A 25,021-nucleotide genomic window follows, 5' to 3' on the forward strand; every position below is an offset into this window, starting at 1 on the left:
GTCCAATGGCAATGGCTTCACTTAACTGTGTCCTCCTCGCTTCTTCACTCATAAACATTTAACAGCCAAATAATGTTGGGGATCTGATAAAGGATTTATGAAATCACATACTTGATGCTTTTGTATTTCAACAATTTGAAAACATAACCATGTATCTTAAGATCTGTGACATGCTTTTGTCAAAATACATCAGCTATTAAAAATGACAGGACACTTTTCACCCACTTTTTAGACCCTGGCTCAGATTAGCCCATTTTAATGGGCAGAAGTGCCTAATGCAGTGTTTCTCAAATAGTGGGGTGGGGGGCGCGGGACTCCGTCAATGGGGGAGCGTTTGACCTCGGGGAACATACTTTTTGATTATTTTACTGTACTAAAATAACGTGCAATTGCACCTCCACTACGTTAGGGGGCAGTGGCGCTCTCATTGACAGAGTTTGCGCAGGGAGCATTCTCAGGGGGGAAATATGACGAGGCGTACGTAGCGCTAGGCTTCAATATGACTTCAGTGGCAGACAAGGAAAGATCGATGTGCTTACTGTGTCTAACACGTTTGGTAGCGGACAGCATGAAGCCAAATAAATTAAGGCGTCACTTAAAGACATTACACCCTAATCACGCTGATGAGCTGCTTGAGTTTTTTTTCAGCGAAAACGTGCCGAATATTGCCATCAATCGTGCCGCTTTGTGACTGCTACTTCAGTAAACTAAAATGCAGTACAGGTACCGGCTACACATTGAGGAGGAGCCGAAAGTTGCTGTGTCCTGTTTCAAACCTTGCTTCGAAAAGCTGTGCATTCTGCTCATTGTAGCCATTAATCCAGGCATCATTTTTGATTTTTTTAAAAACACACAATTTTTTATATATTTTTGTTTTGCTGGTTAAAGTTTTTTAAAAATATTGTGCTCTTGAGATAATGTTGTTTAGTTTGAATGCATTATTAGTTATTGATTTTATGTAATTTTATTTTTCAATATCGTAGGGTATGACATGGTCAGTCAAAAAATATTTATTGTTAAATTCAGGATTTAATGTTATTTTTGAAATTCAGATGCACTTTAAATCTTTTCTGTTCCAGTTACTAAAGCTATTCTTTGTTGTAAGTTGGTCCATATTTCTTTCTTTTTTTAATTCACTTATATGTTAATAAGGATAAAGTGTTATGCCAAGGTGTACTTATGACCCATTTTATAGGCAAATAATACAATTTATCGTCGTGGGGGGGGGGCACGAAATGTTTACCTCTTCCTTGGGGGGGGCATGACAGAAAATAATTGAGAACCACTGGCCTAATGCAAATGAGCCACCCATTACCCCACCCTCTCTATTGTGGGGGCAAGGCCGAGTATGGATTTTGTTGTCAGAATGACTAGGGCCAACACTCCAGAGGAGCAAGTGTCATGTGTCGAAGCAAGTGCAAACTTTGAAGCGAACAGTCGCTCCCACAAAGACATCATTGATTGCGTTTTCACTTGTGGATGCAGCTTGTTTCACAATGAGCTGTCAAATTACAGTGGTCATTTAGTATGCAGCTCCATGTACGCTATTTTTCATATGTTGCAGTTGTAATGGCAAGCATAAGAAAGCCGAAAGCTCATTTGTACATCCCAGAAAACACAATGCAGCTCTGCTTACCTTTTGGCTTCGACATAGTGTTTTAGAACCTGATGTCCTCAGTGTGGTCAGCTTTATGGAAATTATCCCTTCTGTTACCTTGCATATTTCACAATTCTTGTTTAGGAACACATTTTCTGGATATGTTCGTTTACTAAAGATTTACTTGCTTGTATCATTTAATGCTAGAGACACAAATATCTGCAAGATTCGAGGTAATTTTCCGCACTATGTCTCCTTTAAAAACATGTTTTCCATAATTGCAATTTTATGATTTTCCTCATTGAACATATTTATGACTTTTGACAAGATAATTACCATTTGGACATTTTACAAGCTCATCTAGTATGTAAAACTAATCAGCTGTGTATTTGTGTCACACACAACACAGAAGCAGATCACACACATGCAAGGAGGGATGTCAGAGAGTGTAGACTGTGCTGCATTTCTTCAGCTCAGGACATTGCTTCAGTGCCTTGCTAATGGGCACCTCATTAGTAGTTGGGAAGAATACTGGCATCGATTATGATTTTGCATGCCTGAAATTTGAGATTTTAGACTGTTGAACATTCAAAGATGTGAAGAAGCAAAAAAAAAAAAAAGCAAGACCAACTGTTAGCAAAGTTTGGATTTATTTATCTTAAATGTCAACTCAAGCAAAGGTGTATTTGAAAAAAAAAATAGAATACAGCTCGAGAGTTAGATCATAGAAGAAGTGCTGTATTGTATGAAAGCAATGACTAAAATAGCCACACATGGAACTCACTCTGAACTTAAAATGAACCCTTTTTTCAGCGTACACTGACACACTAACGCACACACATACACACAATACCTTGCTCACACCCTAGTGCATGCATATAGTAGATCAAGTCCAATCAGCACAGGGCTAAAATGACAGACTTATTTGAAGCAATGTTTCAATGTCGACATATAATTGGATGGTACATCAACTGCTTATCTGCTTCTCTGCAGCTTGGAAAGGGAAAAACAAGATGAAGGACAAGAGAGACTGGAGGGAGAGAGACAGCTAAATAAATGTGTTGGGGGGGTGGATGGGGGGCCAGGAAATAAGCAAGAGAGAAACAAATGAAATGAGAAGAGAAAGGAGGGGAGAAATTTGGTGCACAGTAGTGCATGAAAGTGTCAATGCATTTAGCGTGAATCAGTGTTTGTGTGGTTGTGGATATGTAACATTTAGCCTCAAATGATTCATAGCATGGCCATATTTTGAGTGATGAATGCATGTGCTGAATATACGCAGATACGGATATACAATGTTCACTAAAAATTCTACATGGAAGTGGTAGAAGACGGTTAGCTGATTCGCTTTATCCTCACAAGAGTCGCGGGGCATGCTGGAGCCTATCCCAAGTGTCTTCGGGCAGTAGGCGGGGGACACCTTGACCCGGTTGCCAGCCAATCGCACGGCACACAGAGACGAACAACCAACCATTTGGAATATGGGAGGAAATCGGCGTACCCGGAGAAAACCCACGCAGACACAGGGAGAACATGCAAACGCCATACAGGAAGGCCAGAGTGGTAATCGAACCCGGTACCTCCGCACTGTGAGGTCGGTATGCTAACCATTACATTTTTATTTTAATTACAAAAACGTACATGTGCATGCCTCTCTCTAAGCCGTCACCTTATCGTGGTAGAGAGGTTTGTGTGTCCTTCGGACCATAGTCGTCTGGGGCTTCACGCCCCTAGCGGGATCACCCACCCATTGCATCGGGGTCACCTCTGGAGCCAAGCCTGGAAGCAGGGCTGGATGCCTCCTGCTGGAGAATTCATCGTTCTGTTTGGGAACTTCACTACTCACGTGAGCCCTGGAAGGTTGTGATTGGGAGAAACAGCCGCCCGATCGCAACCAGAGTGGTGTTCTGTTATTGTACTTCTGCTCGTCAAGGATGTCAATAACAAACACCATGTTCAGATTTAAGGGTGTCCACATGTGCACTTGTCCGTGGTCGGGGAAGATGCCAGTCCGACCTAGCAAACCCAAACGTCTTGTGAGGGTCTGCTGGGATGCCTGGCAGAGACCCTTGTTAGAACGAACTGCGTCAACATCCTGGTTGAGGCAGGGGTGATTGGGTCTGAACTCACCATATTCCAAGTCCCAATGGACTATATTCCGTGCCTCCACTGTTGAGGTGCCTGACTGGACCTGAGGCCGTAAGGTGGTCCGTGCCTGTTGTGGTGGCAACCCCTAAACAAGTTGGTGGACACTCGAGGTGAGGGATGCCATCAGGTTTAAAAGGAAAAGCCCAATCAAGCCTTTGGCCAGTGAGACTTGGGTGTAGGATGAGTTTCGTGAGGCCGTTGAGAAAGACTTCTGGAGGGCGTCGAAGAAATTGTGGCCTCCCATCCAATGAATATGTAAAATATATCTCTATATCGGAACTTTATTGTGGAAATTAGGGAATTATGAGACTAATAACTCATTCCCAACAGATTTAGAACTTGGAATGATTTGTATCAAACAAGAAATATGGAGCATGAAGGGAAATACAGTATGTAAAATATCTTTTAAACTGAAGATTTTTGGGGAGTATTGAAATATGGAAAAGTGTGACCAAGATCTTTTGAATGAGCTGAACAGTTTGAATTTGAAGTGCGAAATATAAGGATTTTTTTTCATTGAACACCTCATTCACTTGAATAAGGATTATTCATTCATTTATTCATTCATTCATCTTCCGAACCGCTTGAGCCTCACTAGGGTCGCGGGGGGTGCTGGGGCCTATCCCAGCTGTCTTCGGGCAGTCGGCAGGGGACACCCTGAATCGGTTGCCAGCCAATCACAGGGAACACAGAGACGAACAACCATCCACGCTCACACTCACACCTAGGGACAATTTGGAGTGTTCAATCAGCCTGCCACGCATGTTTTCGGAATGTGGGAGGAAACCGGAGCACCCGGAGAAAACCCACGCAGGCCCGGGGAGAACATGCAAACTCCACACAGGGAGGCCGGAGCTGGAATCGAACCCGGTACCTCTGCACTGTGAGGTTGATGTGCTAACCACTGGACTACCGGGCCGCCTGAATAAGGATTATCGAGTGGAAAATGTGGAATTCTGGGAAAAGTAGAAATTTGGGGATTTTTTAAAGTAACTCACCACGTCTCCTGATTTTTGTGAAACGTTTGAAGTTTGGTCGTATAATGTCCAAAAAAGTGGGCGCAATGATAAGAAAAAAAAAAAAAAAACATTCCCACCAGACTTGTAAAAATGAATAATTTTGAGAATCTGACAATAAGGATGTGCAAAGAGCCTGCAAGAGAAGACCCAGGGTAATTTAGTTTTTTTTTTTATGATTTAGGTTATTAGGTGCACCAGTTGACCCAGACATCCTCAGATAACACAAACATGCTCTCTTGCTTGCTCGCACACACGTTAATGCACACACGCGTGCCCACAAAGACACGAACATACATGCACACTGTGAGGAGAGCTTGTGATCCAGCACACATACTGGTAATCCCAGTGATGGAGGTCAGTGCAGCTCTGTAAACAGCTGAAATATGGATGATAACAGGAACACATGAAACGGAATAAACAAATATTGAAAAAAAAAATCCCTGAAGATTTTCCAAACCCGGCTGGATCTCACTCTTGAAAAACTAAAATAGCAGCAACTGGATGACTGTTAGTTTCACTCTGACGCCACTCCTTTTTCCATGATACTACAGCAACAGTTTGTCTTTGTGCCACATTGTGACCTCTCGAAGTGTTGACAGAGTTCAATTACTTCAGTAATAGTTTCTGAAGTAATCTGAGCCTCTTCCCGATTAATGACTGTCTTGTAAGAGGAACTGGAGCAAGTGAGTGAACAGCTCTCTGATAACATAGAAGGGGAAAAGGTTTGGCTGCATTAGAAAGGAGATTCGACTCAATTCATCACTGTCTTCAAAGACAAAAGAATCCTAAAATGAAATATAAAGCATACAGGTAGCCAGTGAAGCAAGGCTAGAATTGGATTTGCATGCTCCCTCCTATGAGCTCCGTGAGGACAGCAGCAGCATTTTGGACCAACTGGAGATGCTTGAGGGAGGACTGGCTAATTCCAAAATATAGTGCATGGTAGTAATCCAGTCCAGATGTAACAAAGGCATGGATTAGGTTTTGTAAGTGCTGCTGTCAACATTATACCATACCTTGGGCCATGGTACATACAATCTACCGTCAAATTGCTATGGGTATCGCTAGCCTAAAATAACAAGTTCCCAAAGAATGTACTTATACCATTGCACATGGTAACTAAAATGTATCGTATTAGTTTCAGATTGTTCCAGTCATTTGGGGCAGAGAACTGATTCCACGATTGACCAAAAGGAGTGTGGTGTTTGAAAACGAATATGTTAAAAAAGTAAAAAGAAAAAATAGAATGCGGGTGTTGGTATGAATGGTGAGCAGAGTGACAATTGGGTGGGATCTTGCCAATGAGTGATTTATAGATAAACATGGGTCAGTGAATTTTTCTGCTCGAGTGAAGAAAGACGATGAATCGCAAATCCAGTTCGCAGTTGTCGTGTTTAAGTTAGCAGCAGTGGCAAATCGAATTGCAGCATGGTATACGGGGTCTAGTTTGTGAATAATAGTGTGTTTTCACTTCTGTCTGTGTTCTACTGTTTACTTTTAATCTCACACTGAATAATACAAGGTAAACATGACTTAATTCTGTGACTGAAATGGATTAATTGCATGGTCGCAAAACATTTTGAATTGGTAAAATGATTTTTCACTCTGCAGCATGTGGTTAGGGTAATTTTTAGGGCAGGGGTGCCCAAACATTTTGGACCGAAGATCAACTTTTGGATCAACCAACCTCCCGCGATGGACCCGTTACCGCACTTGCGCATACACACGCGCGCCATGATGAACAACCGCCTGACACGGAGGCATGCAACACACTTTTGCAGCCTGTTAACTATCTTAGCTCACACGTACCATTTTAAAGTGCTTCCCTAGACCCTCTGGATTCTTATTCTTTGCCCGTGCCATCGGTGAATTGTATACGAAACAAACTCTGAATGAGAATAATGATAACGATAAAATATATAGCGCAGCTCGGATCACAAGCTACAATTGCAGACTGCTGAGTGAATACTTTTGTTAAATGAGACCGATAGGATGATTAGGGTGCAATGCACATTAATACATTAACACATTAACACACATTAACAACGTAGTTTTTTTTTTTTCTCCACTACACCCCTCGTGATCGAATTGGGACCAGATCGCGATCTACCGGTTGATTGTGATCGACATAATGGGCACCCCTGTTTTACGTGATCGATGTCAGAGTGTGAGTGGAGGTGTGAATAGTTTTGACTATTATTGACATTTTTAGCAAAATGTATATTTACCGGTATATATTTTTATTTTTATCCAGACTCTTGGGTTTCCTCATAGCAAATTGCTGACATGTACGGAAGCGCTGCAGTTACCTTTGTTCAATGTTTTTGCATACTCTGTTATGTGTCAGATTTGTGTTAGGAATTTCTGTGTATGGTTGTGAGTATCTGTTTCTGTGTGTCTGTGGAATTGGGCTTCCTTGCTTTTCTTGTTAAAGTTTTTTGTGCTGCAGTTTAATTTTTGAAAAGTGCTGTATAAATAATCAGATTGTTTGATCCATAGTTGTTTGTCTTTGTAGCTTTCACTGTACTGGTGACCAGTCCAAGGTGTGCCCCTCCAGCCATTTTAAAAAATTCTTATTCTCACGAGAGTTGCAGATAAACTGGTGTCCATCCCCCCTGACTTTGGGTTAGGAGTCAGGGAAACACACTGGACTGGTGTCTATAGCCAATTTTAGGGCACATATACACAAACAAGCTTTTCTACTCACATTTCCACCTCTGGACTAATTTCCGTCAAACTAAGAAGTGTGTTTTTGGAATGTGCAAATATTTGGAGAAAACTCAGGAGAGAACCTGCAAACTCCTCACACGAAAGTCTGAGCCAAGGGTCAAACCCCAAACCTCAGAACAATGAGACAGACGTGCTAATCACTAGTGCAACGTGCTACTGTAATTGGGTGCTACCATTTAAGAATTGTGACAACATTTGTGGTTATTACAAAAAGTTGGCCTGTGAAGTTCTTTCTCAGGAAAAATTCAATGGGAAACCAAACTTGGCTGTGTCACAGTTTTTGTAAGTTGACACGCTTAACAAGTGCATATTTATAAGTTCATGATTTGACTCGTGTTTATTTTCCCAACATTTTCTTTATTCCTGTATTATATTATAATTATTTATTTTCTTTGAGTCTGTTTACGTGCGTGTGTGTGTGTGTGTGTGTGTGTGTGTGTGTGTGTGTGTGTGTGTGTGTGCGTGTGTGCGTGTGTGCGTGTGTGCGTGTGTGCGTGTGTGCGTGCGTGCGTGTGCGTGTGCGTGTGCGTGTGTGTGTGTATGTGTGTCATCTGAGCAGCTATTTCCGACAGAAAAGGATTTCTGTCTCAGTAATTGCTTTGGTCATATTTTCCACCCAATACAATTGCTTCTCTTTTTATTTTTGTTCTTGTCTTTCTTAGTTTCACCACTTCTCCTCCAGCAGAGTTTTTTTTCTGCATTTATAACCACACACGTTGCTAGTGTGACATAACCCCCTTCAAATGTATTGCAGCTCGTTGCTATTCACACAGCCTGAAGGCTGTTGTGTGAATGATGTGGGCTTTGTTATTTATTTTTTACATTACATTCGGTATGCCATCCTGTCTGAAGGTGCATGTGAGCCAAGTGAAAATAAAGACCAACCGCTTGGAGCCGTACTAACATAGTCCTGTGACAGATATGGAAAACAAGCATTTTGATATGTGGTATATGTCTGCCTGCACCTTGATCAAATCCACCAAAATTACGTTACGCCACTGACACCACAACTTAGACCTGTTTTCAGGTCTTTGCTTTTGCAGGTTTCGGAAATGCAACATTGATAGCCAAGATAGTCAGTGGGGTAGTAGGTGTGGCTTTATTTTTGTTTAATAAATTGCACTGGTTGTCTTTTGTGCTTGAACTCATAAAATGTAATCATCTTCTTTGCTCACACAATGCTACTTGCTTCATACTTTGCAGCATGCTGGAGAGTTGCCAGGTTTACATATGCATGAGTCAAAGATACTTGTTTCAACAACAAAACATGTTGGGAATGCATATTTTTAACTGTAAACAGGCAAGACTTGTAAATTCATGTGTTTTGACTCTCATTGGTGCCAAGTCAAAGTGAAATTGAGTCTTTCATGAGTTTTAGCTCAGCAAGTCCCAAAACTGGTGACTCGAGTCTAACTGAAGCCAAGTCATGTGAACTGAATCCTGACGCCATACCAAAAGGCAATAGCTTATCGTCACTAACACCCACAATGATCACTGTTGCATCTGTCGTGAGAACATGACGTTTTTTAGACTATGTAATTGATGGGGAAGCCATAAGCCAAACAGAGAATGTTATTAATAGAAACGTGTCACAGTAAATGTGCAAGTACTCACAGTGATTCCATGATTCTTCTTGCTTGAGCCAATTTCACATTGATAATCTACTTTAAAGTCAGAATTGTGCATATATGTTAGTGTATTGCTGCTGTTATGAATGACTTGTAAATAGTTCATTAATCCATAATACAATCTTTATATACTCTCATTTATTTTCAGATCTACAGCGAAGAGTCACATGGTCCTTGCCAGATCTCAATATCGCTTTTCTTTAGCTTGCTCACCCCCTTGCTGAGAATGGTTGTACATTATTATTAAAAAAGGATTGCCAGTGTCGTTTTTCACTTTTAATGGTTAAGTCCTTTTTTTGTGACATAGCATATGCAAGTGTCCCTTTTAGTTTTACTTGCGGTAATTTAGGATGAGGGTGATGTCATCGTCATTATTGCAGCCACTAAATGTTTCCTGAAAGTCGTGTTGGTGCAGTTAGCGAGGTTGTGCGACAGAGGTTATGGTTATGGAGGGATTTGCTATCCTCTCCTCCAGCTGCTCCTTTATCCCTCACTCCTTTCTTATTGAGGCTGTCAGGGAGAACCAAGCCAGGAACGGGTCCATCATACTGTTTTATTTTGTTTTCAAATGCTTTTTGGAAACAGTCATTTGGCAGTGGCATTTATACTTGTGTGGGGTACATTTAGCTAACAATGCAGTGTGTGTATCCAGCAGAGACAATAATGATTTGTTTCGAATAATGGAAGAAGTACAACATGCACTTTAGCTGAACTGGCACAGCAAAGAGCAGCTGCTCCAGGGAAAACCATTTGTTTGGCGTATGCTTTCATTTTTATAGGTGACGTTGCATCGTTTGTTTTGACCGTAACTAAAACTTGAGCATTTGGTGAGTTGCGCCACCTTCACACCTACAGTAGATAGTTCTGCTAGTCACTTTGCGGACCGTGCCGGATATTCATATAGTTGTGGTGTGACAAGAATGTAAAAAAATGTAAAAAATATAAAGCTCCCAAATTGTTCGGACTTCTTTCTCTTTTCTTAGAACAAATGGCCACATGAGATCTCATCTAAAAATCTGCAGGAAGCCAGGTGGACAGATTAAAAACTTGACTTTTTATACGATCGAGCCATCGTTCTGTCTGACATGTAACTTTTTTTCCCCCACAAAACACAGGCCACAGTTTTATTTGGATCTGATTGGAAGTTTGGCTCTTAATGCGATGTATTGTTTTATTTTATTTCATCTCGTACATTCAAAATAAACAACATCCATTCATCCGTTTTCTAATCCGCTTGTCCTCACAGGGGTCGCGGAAAAATAATCAACATTTGAGTTTAATTTGAGTGGTAACTGAAGCCGTGCCGCCACTGAACTGCAACACTGCCAGAAGCATTTATGAAAATGACAAGATGAAAACAGTGAAGATTTGAGGAAATCGAAATCACCCATTTGAAGTGATTATGAATGAGTGAGTTAATCCTGAATACCATAAACATTTGAGCCCCGTTGAATTGAGCCTGGTTTACATTGCTGACCAGGCCCCTTCCTAGACTTTGTATTGGGTGAAGTGGTATCGAAAATATGGCTGAGTGCATATTTGAACTTGCAATCCTCAGCAGACTTTCCTTTTGTTGCATGTAATTCAAGCCATGTTATGCTTGTCACTGATGTTTTCTATTAGTTGTGACACTTTCTTTGTCTTCCATTTGTTTTCTGCAGGTCAGCCTTCCAAATGACTCCAGCTGTGTAGAAGAGATTTTGCGGGTATGTTGAACACCACGCACACGTGCAAAAATACAAACACGCACACGCACACACACATACACACCGTAATTGCAGTGATCATCAGCTGTTTTGAGTTTGCCTGCAAATGTTTTCTCTCTTGAGATAGACAGATTGTAGCCAGGACTTGGTGCAGAAAAAGACAAATATAAGAAATAAATGGAATGGGAGGTTGGCTTCTATTAAAGGGTAAACAAGCTTTTTTCACAATTGTCCAATTATGTCATGCAAAATATCTCAAGACCATTGTTTCCTCCAAAGAATTCCATTGGGTAACTGCGCAAACACTCAACATCCTTCTTTATTTTTGCCTTTTTTGGGTTGTCTTCTCCCAAAGTGGGGTGAGAGTAGAGTCATCTCTTCAGAAAGCTCGACAGTTGCAAGCCGTCAAGAGAGCATATAATGTGATATCAACTTATCGCTCACTTTCCTCTGTCACCCATCACTGGGATTGTCTCCATCCTCCGTCTCTCGATGCTTTATTTGTGTGCCTGTTCATTGCTGTCTGCCCTCCGTCGTTCACCTCTCCCCCTCACAAATCAATAAGGTGGTCAACGGCCTGTGTGACAGATCGCAAGCTGTGAGCTGCATGAGAAGCCGTATGTCAATAAAATTGGTGCGCCGAAAACTAAAATTCAATAAATTCAATCTGGAGTTTTGAGCCGTGTCTAGTGGAAAGATCAGCAAGTTCTGAATGTGAAGGGTGGTGCATTGGAGTAGATGCCTGCACATGGTTTCACTTTTCTTTCACAACACAACAATAAAACAGATGTAACACAGACATGGTTGACTTTGGTGTTAACTTCAGCCATCAATTCGTTTTCGAAGTGCTTGTCCTAATGAGGGTTGCGGGTGAGTTGCAGCCCACCTATATGACTTTGGGTGCAAGGCGGGGCATATCTTTGACTGGTTTGTTTCTTTGGTTCTTTCTTTCCTTGTTTCTTTCTATCTTTCTTTCTTTCTTTCTTTCTTTCTTTCTTTCTTTCTTTCTTTCTTTCTTTCTTTCTTTCTTTCTTTCTTTCTATCTCTCTTTGTTCTTTCTTACTTTCTTTCTTTCTTTCTTTCTTTCTTTCTTTCTTTCTTTCTTTCTTTCTTTCTTTCTTTCTTTCTTTCTTTCTTTCTTTCTTTCTTTCTTTCTTTCTTTCACACACCTATTAGCACACCACCTAAACCTACAATATGTCCTTTTCACCACGTTCAAAATGGGAAGAACTACAATTTATTTAATCCTGTCCCTACTCCAGTTTTCTATGTTGTCGTTTTGGCTTGCAAGATATGAGCACGGTATACTGTAGTGGCATTGAACTCAACTCACTTCACAACAAGCAGCAGTTTAGCAGATATAATTAGTGAGCGAGAGAGACTTGAAACTATTTATTACCACTCCCAACTGAGGTTTACCATCAGTTTCAACCTTAGCCTTTATGTCCACTAGTTCAATTGCTTAATGCCAATGCTAACAAATCATGGGGAAATGCTGTTGACAGGCTAGCATCTACTGTATGTGGTACGGTGTTGGCGCTCTTCTGTTTTGTGCCTCATTTTTAACTTAAAAGTCAATCAATTCACAGTCTTTATTTATGTTACTGCTTTATTGAAAAGCTGAGTCTCATTATGGCATATGCAGAACATGTGAGTCTGCCTCCATGTATATCTGCATATTTGTATTATATTGTTCCTTCAAGGTCACACCAGAAGAAGTAGCACAATGTCCTTTTAAATGAAGCAAAAAGTGTGACAAAAATTGCTTCATTTTTTAAAATGTTCTATTTACTTGCCGTAGGTTATTGTGGTCTGTGTTTCGTAGAGTACAATTTGCGATTTCGACATTAAAAAGGACTTTAGTATTCGGTTGTTTTGGGAGGAGAACAGATTAATGGCATTTCTATTTATTTCAAAGGGGGCAGGTGATTTGAGATACGCACGCTTTGAGTTTGGTCTTTGAGTGTGGTCACAGAACAATTTCAAGTCAAGTCAAGTCAAGTCAACAGTATTTATAGAGCACTTTCGAACAGCCATCGCTGCATACAAAGTGCTGTACATGGAGCGATTTAACATACACAATAAACAGAAAGATGAATCGGTAATAAAGGCGGTGGAAAGCACCAAGCAGTAAAATCAAGGACAAATCATGCTGAGTCGAACGCCAAAGAATACAAGTGAGTTTTGAGGAGGGTTTTAAAGATGGGCAGCGAGGAGGCTTGCCAAATGTCCAGTGGGAGGTCATTCCAGAGAGAGGGACCAGCAACAGAAAAGGCTCGATCCCCTCTGAGCCTCAGTTTAGCTCTTGGTACCTCTAACAAAGACTGGTCCACAGACCTGAGGCGCCGGGCAGGTGTGTAGGGGCGGATGAGCTCAGAGAGGTCTCATGTTCCTTATATACAGGTATATATAGGCTGGTATACAAATCCTGTGTTTTAAAAAGGTTAAATATATTGTTAATAATGAGTCAAGTTTCATTCAGCTCAGTTATCTGATGACAGTGTGTGACTTATGTTCCAGTCTGGGGCGCACAAATCTTTACGCTATTGACTCTTGTTAAAAGTTTGACGTGCAGTTGTTAGTCTTCATTGCGATGTATTGAGCCAAGGTAGGGAGCTGCGTTTCAGTGCCCTGAGCTGGCTTACATGGCATTTAACAGCAGCAGGATGAGAAGTTGGCTCCATGGTGGGATTTGTAAACTGTAAGCGCTCATTGACAAGTCGAATTGTGGTCTTCAAAACGATTGGACAACCTGCTCTACCAGCTGAGCCACACCACTGAGAAGACTTTATGCTGGTCAGCTGCCTCCTTTTTTCAAAATGGTCAGAATCTGAACCTTCCGGTAAACTCAGCATTCCTTTCCTGACTTTATCTTTGACCAAATGGAATAACAGACAACAGAGGTGTGAGCGCCAAGAGATCCTAATATTTAGCAACAACTCGCCTTTTGGATTGTGGAATGAATGCAGCCAAACTGTTCATGAGGCAAGATGACATCCACCCATCCATCCAATCATCCATCCATTTTCCGAACCGCTTGATCCTCACTAGGGTTGCGGGGGGTGCTGGAGCCTATCTCAGCCGTCTTCGGGCAGTAGGCGGGGGACACCCTGAATCAGTTGCCAGCCAATCGCAGGGCACACAGAGAAGAACAACCATCCACACCCACACTCACACCTATGGACAATTTAGAGCGTCCAATGAGCCTGCCATGCATGTTTTTGGAATGTGGGAGGAAACCGGAGCACCCGCAGAAAACCCACGCAAGCCCGGGGAGAACATGCAAACTCCACACAGAGAGGCCGGAGCTGGAATCGAACCCAGTACCTCTGCAGTGTGAAGCCGACGCGCTAACCACTGGACTACCGGGCCGCCCAGGCACGATGACAATAAGACAAAATCAGTTTGATATACAGGTTGGTGTGTGCATGAGGGAGAGAGAAAGACAGCGGGAGGATTTGGTATTCACCAAGGTAATCACTCACATTAACATTTATAGAAGCAAATACTCATAATTAAAAGACACATACATGCATAAACAATCAGGAGTGCTGTCTGTCAAAACAAAGTAATTCTTATAATGCGCACATGTAAGAGTCGCCTGGCAACACAATCTACATGAGATTGAAAATCACAGACATACACACGTGCATTACACTCACACGGTGTACACTGCGGAGTTCCTAATTAAATAGATTAAACATTACAGTTCACACACGTACTTACTCCGATATAAGCATGACTCATCTGATGAGTCATCCACCATAGTGAGGAGACGATTGATGATAAAGGTCTGACGTCAGTGATCCTTTATAGACCGTTCTCATGCTGACCTGGGTGTACCGAACTCCCTGATACGGGCTGTTCGGTCCCTAAACCACCGATGTCAGAGTTTGGTTCACATTGCCGCCAGTAAGTCGGAATCCTTTTCCAGTGAGGGTTGGACTCCGCTCCGCCAAGGCTGCCCTTTGTCGCAGATTCTGTTCATAACCTTTATGGACAGAATTTCTAGGCGCAGCTGAAGCGTTGTGGGGGTCCGTTTTGGTGGCCTCAGTATTACATCTCTGCTTTTTGCATGATGTGGTACTGTTGGCTCCTTCAATCAGGACTCTCTAACTCTCACTGGAGCATTTCGCAGCAGGGTATGAAGCGGTTGGAATGAGGATCAGCACCTCCAAATCTGAAACAATGGTCGGAACAGGGTGGAGTGCACTCTCCGAGTTGGGGAGGAGATCTTGCCCCAAGTGGAGGAGGTTAAGTATCTTGGGTTCTTGTTCAGGCGGATCGGTGCAGCGTCTGCTGTGATGCAGACGCTGTATCAGTCTGTTCTGGTAAAGAAGGAGCTGAGCGAAAGGGCGAAGCTCTCAATTTACCGGTCGATCTTACGTCCCAACCCTCATCTATGGATATGAGCTATGTGTCGTGACCGAAAGAACGAGATCCCGGATACAAGCGGCCGAAATGGGTTTTCTCCGCAGGGTGTCCGGACTCTCCCTTAGAGATTAGGTGAGAAGCTCGGTCATCCGGGAGGGGCTCGGAGTAGAGCCGCTTCTCCTCCACATCGAGAGGAGCCAGATGAGGTGGCTCGGGCATCTGATTAGGATGCCTCCTGGGCGCCTCCCTGGTGAGGTGTTCCAAGCATGTCCCACTGGTAGGAGACCTTGGGGTCGACCCAGGACACGCTGGAGAGACTATGTCACCCAGCTGGCCTGGGAACGCCTCGGGTTCCACCGGGAAGAGCTAGAAGAAGTGGCTGGAGAGAGGGAAGTCTGGGTTTCCCTACTAAAGCCGCTGCCCCCTCGACCCGACCCCGGATAAGCAGTGGTAAATGGATGGATATATGGAGAGAGAGAGAGAGAGAGAGAGAGAGAGAGAGAGAGAGAGAGAAAGAGAGAAAGAGAGAAAGAGAGAGAGAGAGAGAGAGAGAGAGAGAGAGAGAGAGAGAGATGAGTCTGAGTGCTGGAGCCTATCTTCGGGCAGTAGGCAAATTGCCAGCCAATTGCAGGGCACATTGCAAACGCTCACACTCACACCTATGGACAATGCAGAGTGTTCAATCAGCCTGCCATGCATGTTTTTGGAATGTGGGAGAAAACCAGAGTACCCGCAGAAAACCCACGCAGGCCCAGGGAGAACATGCAAACTCCACACAGGGAGGCCAGCGCTGGAATAGGAACCCGGTACCTCTGCACTGTGAGGTCGACACGGTAACCTTTGGACCACCGGCCTGCCATGGACTACTTTGTGTGACCAAATTGTCTGGGGCGAGACAACTCCGTGCGCCGAAAGGCCCAAATGGGCGCAACACTGCCCCAAACACTCTAAACTAGACTTGTGCTGGCAAAAATAAAATTTTAGGGCCCCACTTTTACTTTGCTCTCTGAGCAGCTTTTTCAACATACTGTAAGTCTTAACTTACAGTACCTTGCACTGTTGTTCCTTGGAGATTGAATAGTATTGCAAAACGAAGACACGCACACAGAAACACACAAATGCTTGCATACGTCAGAGGATTATTCTGTTAACTAATTGAAACTCCCACATATTGAGCATGGAATTGAACTGAGTGAGACTGTGTGATTGGTAATTAAATCAGAAGGCTTCAGCAATGCCAGCATTTAGCTCTTAATGCAAACAGCTGGTGTCAGCTTTTATTTTGGACACAGAACCTTTTGCAGTTAGTTCATGCTCAGATCCCTGAGTGTGCTGCCAACTCCCAATCCACTTCTCACTTTATATTGCCAGTTATAATACAGTCCACTCGGATGTGTATGAGTCTCCAAAACCATAAGTGAACGCTACCACTGCTCTTCTGCATCCAAGCGCTTGTACCAACAAATCACATCAGAATTACAAACTGTTGTCAAAATTGTTTTCATATAATTTATACTGAGTCATAGCTCTTGTTTGTTTCGAGCACAACAGTAAATTGGATTATCTGAAATTGTTAAATGCCCTTAATAATATGTGTTTGTGCCTGTGTGTGTGTAAATGTATTTATACTTAGGAGATGACTCACTCCTGGCCACCCCCTCTTACGGCCATTCACACTCCTGGAAAAGCTGATCAAACCAAGTTTCCCATTCCAAGCAAGGTTAGTAAGGTTTTGCCTCTTTCACCTTTGTGATTAAAGACTGACATTTTGGGAAATGGAATGCAAACCAGAGTGTATGCCAACTGACGTATCTCCAAGGTCATACATGTTCATCATCTTACTGACACATTGTGAATAGCCTCTCAAGTAAAAAATAAATAAACGCTACTTCTCTCACTACTGCTACTCCTACCCCTACTACTTCTAATAATAATAGTTTGCGAATCTTGGTCCGTTGCTTTTTGGACATCCCCAAAGGTTGATTAATTGATTGTTGGTTAGAAGATCAGTAATTTTGAAGTTGCGGAACCATAGTAATTTTTTTAAGAACACGCTGTGGACAAATAAGAAGAAGAAGAAGGAGAAGAAGAATACCTCTCCAAGAGCCGTCACCTTATTGCGGTTGAGGTATTGCAGTGTTCCACTGATTATGTTGTCTGGGGATTTGTAACCCTGGCAGGGCCACCCATGGCAAACAGGTCGTAAGTAAGGGACCAGACCGAGCATCTGGTGGCCGGGCCTCTACCAATGGGGCCCGGCAAGGCTCATGCCAAAAGGACAAAATGATGATGGACTCACCACCTGTGGGAGGTGCTAAATGGGGTCGGGTGCATGGAGAGTTGGTCGCCAGCCAAAAGCGGGGACCTTAGCGGGTCCGATCCCCAGCTGCAGAACCTGGCTCCAGGGATGTGGAATTGTCACTTCTCTGGTTAGATATAGTCAGACTCATCTCCACACACAGGTTGGGCTCTGGTACCAATCCTTTTCTACTCCGGAATTGCACACGATGAGAGACGCAAAGCAGATGTGGCCATACTTGATGCCCACCGGTTTAGCAGCTGTACATTGGGGTTCAGCCCAGTGGACGAAAGGGTTGCCTCACCCCCGCCTTCTGGTGGAGTGACAGATCCTGACTATTTGTACATATATTAAACATCAGTTCAGAGTATCCATCCTTTTTGGAGTCCTTGGAAGGAGTTCTGGAGGGTGCTCCTTCTGGGGACTCCATCATTTTTCTTTTTTGTTTGTTTGAACACAAAGATTTTTCTAATGAAAGATACATTCCTCGGTTTAGCACAACAAAATCAGATTAGCGGTTAATGTATGTTCCTACTCGTGTGCGTGTGTGTGTGCTTGACATGGCAAGGCCACAACTTGAAGTCTGCTGTGGGGCTGAGTAAACAGCTATAGAAGATAAATGATAATACACAGGCATAGAGGAAATATAAGAAAAGAAGTGCTTTTGTAGGGAAATAGCAAAAGTACTGAAAGTACAATGATTACCTCTGATGGCTCATTCCTTAAACACATTTGCCTCTGCTTTCATCTCTTTTCCATCACCCTAGGAGTCGCAGCATGTGACCTCAAGTTACAACACACAGAGTAAGTAAGCATCAAAGCCAACATGCTGGCTGCAGAATCACAACATCCACCGGTGTTAATCTGGAAATTCTATGTAGAATTTTATGTTACCATTTCCCAACATATTGTGGCACTCACCATTACAGGGATGTGAAACATTTACTGTCGGTGGAACAGAAAAAAAACCCATTTGCTTCACTTTTTAATGCAAATGGTAGGCAATCACCCACTTTAAGAGAAGACCGTTACTCTATTTAACATAATAATCACATCAGCACTGAAATAAAATGGAAATTAAGACTCAATTCTTTGTCACAAAGTAGTATTTGCTCCGTTTTAATTGACACTGTTAAGGAAGTAGTAGTAGTGGTGTCAGAACTGCATTCTATCACACGAGGGAAAATGTCTGTCAGTATGATGGAGCGCAGCTCGACAATACTACAGTACACTTAAAGCACAATGATACAGCAGAATTGTTAAGGGCAGACAGAAAAGAACAGATTGATATTTGATTTACCCGTCACCTGTCAGGCCCCTCCGCTATCTAAATCAAGGATTCATTTGGAACGAACAATTGACACACAAAACAGCAGATTTGGCTCTTTGAGACCCAACAAAACATGTCTCAGAGGTACGAAAAAAGGGAATTCACTCATGTGAATGCCGCAGTCAGCAAAGGAAATGTTTTCTTGTAACCCGGGGACCAAAAGGAGCTGGCAAAAGCAATAACCTGGAAGAAAAAGAAATTACGCTATAAAGAAAAGAGACAGCAGGGAGTCAATTCACAAAGGAAATCAACTGGTGAAAAAAACAAAACCAAAAAAACTTTCACTTATATTTTTAGGTTTTTCTTTGAAAGTCAAAGCATTTTTTTAATTAAATCATTTGTCGTTGTGATAAATATCAGATAATCTCTGGAGCAATGTTTTCAATGCCCATTACTTTTACTAGGATATATATATTGATACGCATTGAAAAAGATTACAACGGGCTACTTGTCAAACACATAAGTAAGTAGAACAATCAGCGAATGACTATACTTCCGATATTTATGTTACAGAGCGATGTACTGTATCAGCTAGCAAGTCAGCTGTGAAACCACCAACCGCACCACAAAAGTCGTAAGTATGCTTATATCGCTCTAAACACACATCCACATACAGAGCATTTCTGATCCAAGTTATGTTTCCCTCAAGGTAAAATTAAGTTTGACTCTTGGATGAAATTCAGTGCTGGTAGGAGAGAGGGGGGGGGGGAGGGGGAGATTACGTGGATCAGAACGGGAAAGTGCAGCTATATTAATTTAATGTGAGCCAGGGGCATATTGCAACATGTCAGGCTGCAGCCCACTCCACTTCACTCGCATAACAACACAGCAGGATTCATGGCTGGGTGGGATTGGAAAGGCAAGGATCACTGCTTGTAAATCTGCCACACAGGCATTTTGATTTTGTTTTTACAAAATTAATGTTACGCTGAATCCACCAGACAGAACAGATTTCCAATTTATGGTTTGGAATAGTTTCAGTATTGCAAGTCGATTGACTGTCGGATTTTGTGCATGTTAAGGTGGAAAAATTCAAGAATTGTCAACCTCCACCAAAAGGATGTCACCTATTACATGCCTGCCCAGGCACGCGTCCTACACAGTGCGAAACCATCTATAGCAAGTCTATTTTGTTTTGTGACTGTATCTTTTGGGGAGGGATTCATTTGGCAACTTTTTCCAGTTCATGAAACAATGTACAATTAAAAAAAAAACTTTTTTCTATTTTTACAGAATTTTAGGCGATACAACTTGGTAGACTTGAAGAATCAGCCACTGTAGTTTTAACATATTAAAACAATAAAATACTCTCTTGAATGTTCTGACAAAAGAGAAGGTATTGAAAGCTGCGGTAGAAATTCTACTACAGTGTTACGTGTTTTAATGTACAGTGTTTTAATCAATGAATAAAAAGAAAAGTCTGTCAATGTTAGTCGGTTTTCATCACTGTTTTCACTTGTATATTTTTACTCTCTTTCATGCTCATTTTTCTGGAGCACTTCTCATGTCAATACTTGTAACCAGAGGCCGCTTGGAGAAAAAGCTGAGACACCTTGAAAAGGACAAAAATTAAATGCCGTATTTCCCGCATGATAAGGCGCTTCGGAGTATAAGGCACACCTTCAATGAATGGCCTATGTTAAAACTGTTTTCATATATAGGGCGCACCGCTTTTTAAGGCGCATAGAATAAAAGCTACAATAGTGGCGGGGATTGAGTTATGCATCCACTAGATGGAGCTATGGTAAAGGGAATAACAATACAGTACAATGCAGCTTTATCTACATAAAACTTTCACAACCGCTTCATAAAATAACATGTCCAACAAAACCGAATATTGATCCACTTAAAAGGATTATAAGGCGCACTGTCGGCTTTTGAGAAAATTGAATGCCTTCAGATGCGCCTTATATTGTGGAAAATACGGGAATACAAATGAAAGTGACATGTTATCACAAATAGTTACATGAATCCTGGATAAAATGTCAAGCTGTTGATGGTCGAAATTGATTAGTTCCTCTCTGACATTTCAAACGATGATGTAAGTTCGAATTTGGACTTTCGGACAGAACATCCACACAACATCGGATCATCCACACTCCATAATGCTTCTAGTGAGTTATTGTTAAATCCAGCGTCATTTCCGCTCAAACAATTGGAGTGGCTCCTACCTTTAATGGGATTGTTCCCCACCTAGGACACGTCAGCCATTCTGGACCATCTTTCACCCTTTTTATACTCAAAAGGCAGAACTCATATGATGTGGCCTAAACTATTATTTTTGAGGGCAATATATGGCTAATACGATGGCCACATCCAAAATGGCGGACATGCTGACATTTTGCATGGAGAGGCACCTTGCTCAAGGTGGTGTGGATGTATGTTTCAATGCATTTTACAGCAAAAGGTGATAACATGATGATTACACAGACACAAGCTGCATTCTTGTTTGTTGCAGGTGGATGATTCAAGATCTTTATTTCACAAACTACGACTCAATTAAACATTTAGTAGCATATTCGAAAGTCTTCAAACCAGTAATATACCTCGACAGGTGAAGTCTTATTTTAATATTCTTAACTGCCCTACAAGTAAAGTGTTCCTGTCATGCTGTGGCAACATAACGCAAATGTGTCTATGACTCAGAACACGTCTATCCTAACTTACTAACCTACGCGTGTGTACGGTTTAAGAAACTGATAATTACCATCATTAGTTGTGAAATGTTTTCAGACGAGTAAAAATGTGCCAATTGTTGGCAAGCTTATCTGGTCGTTTGTATGCGAGTCATTAGCGGTCACGCTTCCATCGACGATCTTTGCATTAGTATATGCCTGATGAAGTTGATTTGCTCATGTCATCAGTTTTATCGCATACGTTGTACTGAGCAGCCGGATCCTTTGTCAAAATAAATTTCAGAAAAGTCATAGGAAGAGTCCAACACACTTGTGGAGTTCACCTCTTGCAGCACATTGTCACGTGTGATGATGAAATGCTGGTTTGAATCCCAAGATGATTTGACTTTTGAGGTGTATTTCACAGCCACTCGCCAACTGCAGTGTCAGATTCAACGCTTTTCCCGCATTTGGTCCTTCTTGCTTGCATCGTATTTCATTTCTCCATGTTTGCATCCTTCTGGGATCCCTGCCCACCGCTTTCCCCGTCTTGATCATCTCCATCTTACCTCCCTATCTTACGCTACCCATCTGTGCCTTCTTATGTAATAAAGTATGGTTCAATTTTTCATTCATCCAAATATATCTATCATCGCCTATGTACTGCACTGCACCCTTATCTGTGAACCTTTCCTCATTGCGGTTCACTCATTCACGATTTGCACGGTCCCATCTGAAAACACCACAACACTGGGGAGTGTTTTTTTTTAGTGGGTGAGAGCAGTGCAGAGAGCAGTTCGCGAGGCAGTAAAAATCCCTTCAGGGGATTCTCCTGTCATAACAATAGTCACGCTATCTTAAAATAACAGTAGCATGCGTGGATGGTTTATACAAAGCAATCAAACATGGAAACTTTCCAATGCACGGCATATAAATACAGAATAATTTGCTACCAGCGAGGTCATCGAACACACGAGCACAAGCACAGTTGTTGTTAATTGTACTTATATTTTCGTTGTTGCAAATGGAGGGGAAAGGCACCTTCTCCTGATTACAAGGTGAATTGGGCCTCAGTGGGCTCTGTCCTCTCAGCATAGCCTCTAGTTACCAAAGAATTCTTGGCAGCAGGTCAGCACTTGTCAACACAGAATGTTTCCAGGTGAAAAAACAATCTGGCTTCTCTCTCCCAAACGCCACATCTGGTTGCTTTTCTGCACTGCCGTGCCTCATCCGCCCTTCTCTTCTTCATTCCCTAACATAAGTCAGTGCTACTTTGCCGATGCAATTAATCCATTTGCCGGGACGGCACTTTAAAGGGAATGGCAGCTAACAGTGTGCTGTATTTAATCTGAGTCAAGCAGATGTTGAGGTCAGGGCTGCAATTAAATATGTTATTTTGTCTTTGTGCAGAATGCTGGAGGATGACCTCAAGATCAGCAGTGATGAGGAAGAGGCCGAGCTACAGGTGAGTCACCTCCAGTCTGCAGTCTATCCATTTATCAGAACTATCCGTCACCTTGGCCTGCCGTCATTTGTCTTTCATTCAATTACAACCAGTTCTTCTTTGGACTGATTTGTTCATCAGTCTCAACATCTGTTTAATTAGTTTAACTGAAAGCATTCATCCACAATGAATTTTAATTTCCTTTCTCATGTCATCAGTTGAATCATGCATACCTTTGCAATCAGCATTTTAATTTGCTTACATGTATGAGTAATGGCAGCGCACTTTCAAGCATTCTCTGGGATTTTTGTCCTTTCATCCAGAGGGCAGCGATGTTGAACAAGATGGCCTGGCTCACAATCTCTGTTCCCAAGATTTTGAATGGGGTTGAGGCTCTCAGATTTTTCCGCACCAAACTCCTCCAAACAGCATTTGTAGCGTCCCTGTCATGCTTGACATGATCAGGACAATAAATAAATAAATAAAATTTTAACATGCTGACCCTCATTTATTCTTTCATTTATCATGAGGTGTGTCCAAAGACTTTTGTTCAGGCTAGTGTATCTGTGTGCATTTTAACAAATCAATTACATTTGCATGTGCAAAAGAAGTAAATAGCATTCGGTATCATGTGCGTTCATGTCACAAAATTTGATTTAAGACAAATTCTCACATTGGCGTAGCACGGACACCGCAATTGACCCCGGAACAAATTTTAAAAGAGAGGGGAGGAAAAAATCATGTTTGTATTTGTAGAGACGATACTCAGTCCACCCATGTGGAGTGTGGATATTCTCCTTGCGGTTGTGTAGGTTTGCTCCCAGAAATACGTGTCTGGTTTCAGCTTTTTTTCTGGTTTCAGCATTTAGGATTTCATGCATGCATTCATTCATTAAAATAAATAAATAAAACGAAACTCCTGCAAAACAACAAAAAAATTAGCTGATTGTGTGTGAGAAGTGTCATCGGGACTCACTCTGCACTAATCACATTCTTTGTGCACTCATGATGCCAATCGGGGGTCCAGTGTTCCTCTCCACTCTCATCAGTGCTTGTCAAAGAGTCCATGAAATGCTAATGAAAATATACTGATTCCTCTCATTCTTTCATAACTGTCTGTCTGATTGAAAAATTCCGGGATGATTAAGACTGTAATTATAAATGCTGGCAGGTTGTAGCCTCTTTAGTGGCTTGAGTTTTTGTAATCATGTTGAAAGTGAATCTTTTAATTATACAAGAGTGGCAAGTGGCTTCCATAATCATGTCATCTATATATGCTTGATTACAGTGGAGCTTAAGTGCACTTCAGAAGTCTTCCCCCAAGTTTTAATGTGTATTCTTGTACCACATTAGTTAAAAATGGTTTGGATCGATGTGCAACTCAGGAGGTTGCACGCTAGACGTTTTATCCGGGCGTGTGTCAGATAATATTGTTGGGAAGAGTGAATGGTGTTTTTTCTCAACTTTCGGAAAGAGAGGTGCTTGATGTATCTCCTCCCACTTTGCATCTCCACATATAACCCGCGGCCATTGTATGCAAATTATTTCCTGGCTCACCCTGAGAAATAAAGTGAATATCTCTGAAGTTGTTCAACTGTTGCTTGAAGCCTCCACCGTGACAGTGCAAGATGGATATGGAAAGAATAAACAGAATAGAAAGTAAAAAGAGGAACTAGAGAGACAAAGACGGAGCAGACATACTGATAACGGTGCAGACAGGAGGAGATGAAGAGAGGGAAGGCTACTAAGACGCAAAAGAGAGGCTGACATGCATCCAATGGCATTTTTCTGTGCATGCGGTTAATAGGCTTATAGCAAATGAGTGCATGGTGTATTATCAAGCTTTTATAGCCTCAAGCAAAGCACGACACACACATACATTCATAATCAAATACACAGATGCTTGTGTGTTGTGCAAATGTTGGCAGCCTCTCACGCACAGACACACTGTCATTAGTATTCTGCGGCGCAGCGCTGTGAGGGCAGCAGAGGAGTATGATGAATATGTTTTTGCACTGAGCAAAGACACGAAGGAGGGCAGGGAATTGAAAGAAGGAGCAGAGGAAAGAGGGGTTGATAAAAGCAGAGGAGAGAAAGCACGAGCGAGCGAGAGAGAAGGCAAGAAGAGATG

General features: G+C 42.1%; 1 protein-coding gene across 3 annotated transcripts in view; it reads left to right on the top strand.

Annotated features, from left to right (window-relative positions):
* aff2 (AF4/FMR2 family, member 2) overlaps positions 1 to 25,021 on the top strand; it is a 150,092-nt gene that overhangs the window by 81,689 nt on the left and 43,382 nt on the right. For all 3 annotated transcript variants that reach the window (XM_052071355.1, XM_052071364.1, XM_052071371.1), the window contains 5 exons: positions 10,784 to 10,828; positions 16,836 to 16,922; positions 18,269 to 18,305; positions 19,345 to 19,405; positions 22,857 to 22,911. In XM_052071355.1, coding sequence (XP_051927315.1) covers positions 10,784 to 10,828; positions 16,836 to 16,922; positions 18,269 to 18,305; positions 19,345 to 19,405; positions 22,857 to 22,911 — 285 coding nt within the window. The remainder of the gene's footprint in view (positions 1 to 10,783; positions 10,829 to 16,835; positions 16,923 to 18,268; positions 18,306 to 19,344; positions 19,406 to 22,856; positions 22,912 to 25,021) is intronic.

Source organism: Hippocampus zosterae, chromosome 1 (assembly GCF_025434085.1).
Source record: "Hippocampus zosterae strain Florida chromosome 1, ASM2543408v3, whole genome shotgun sequence".
Taxonomy (NCBI): domain Eukaryota; kingdom Metazoa; phylum Chordata; class Actinopteri; order Syngnathiformes; family Syngnathidae; genus Hippocampus; species Hippocampus zosterae.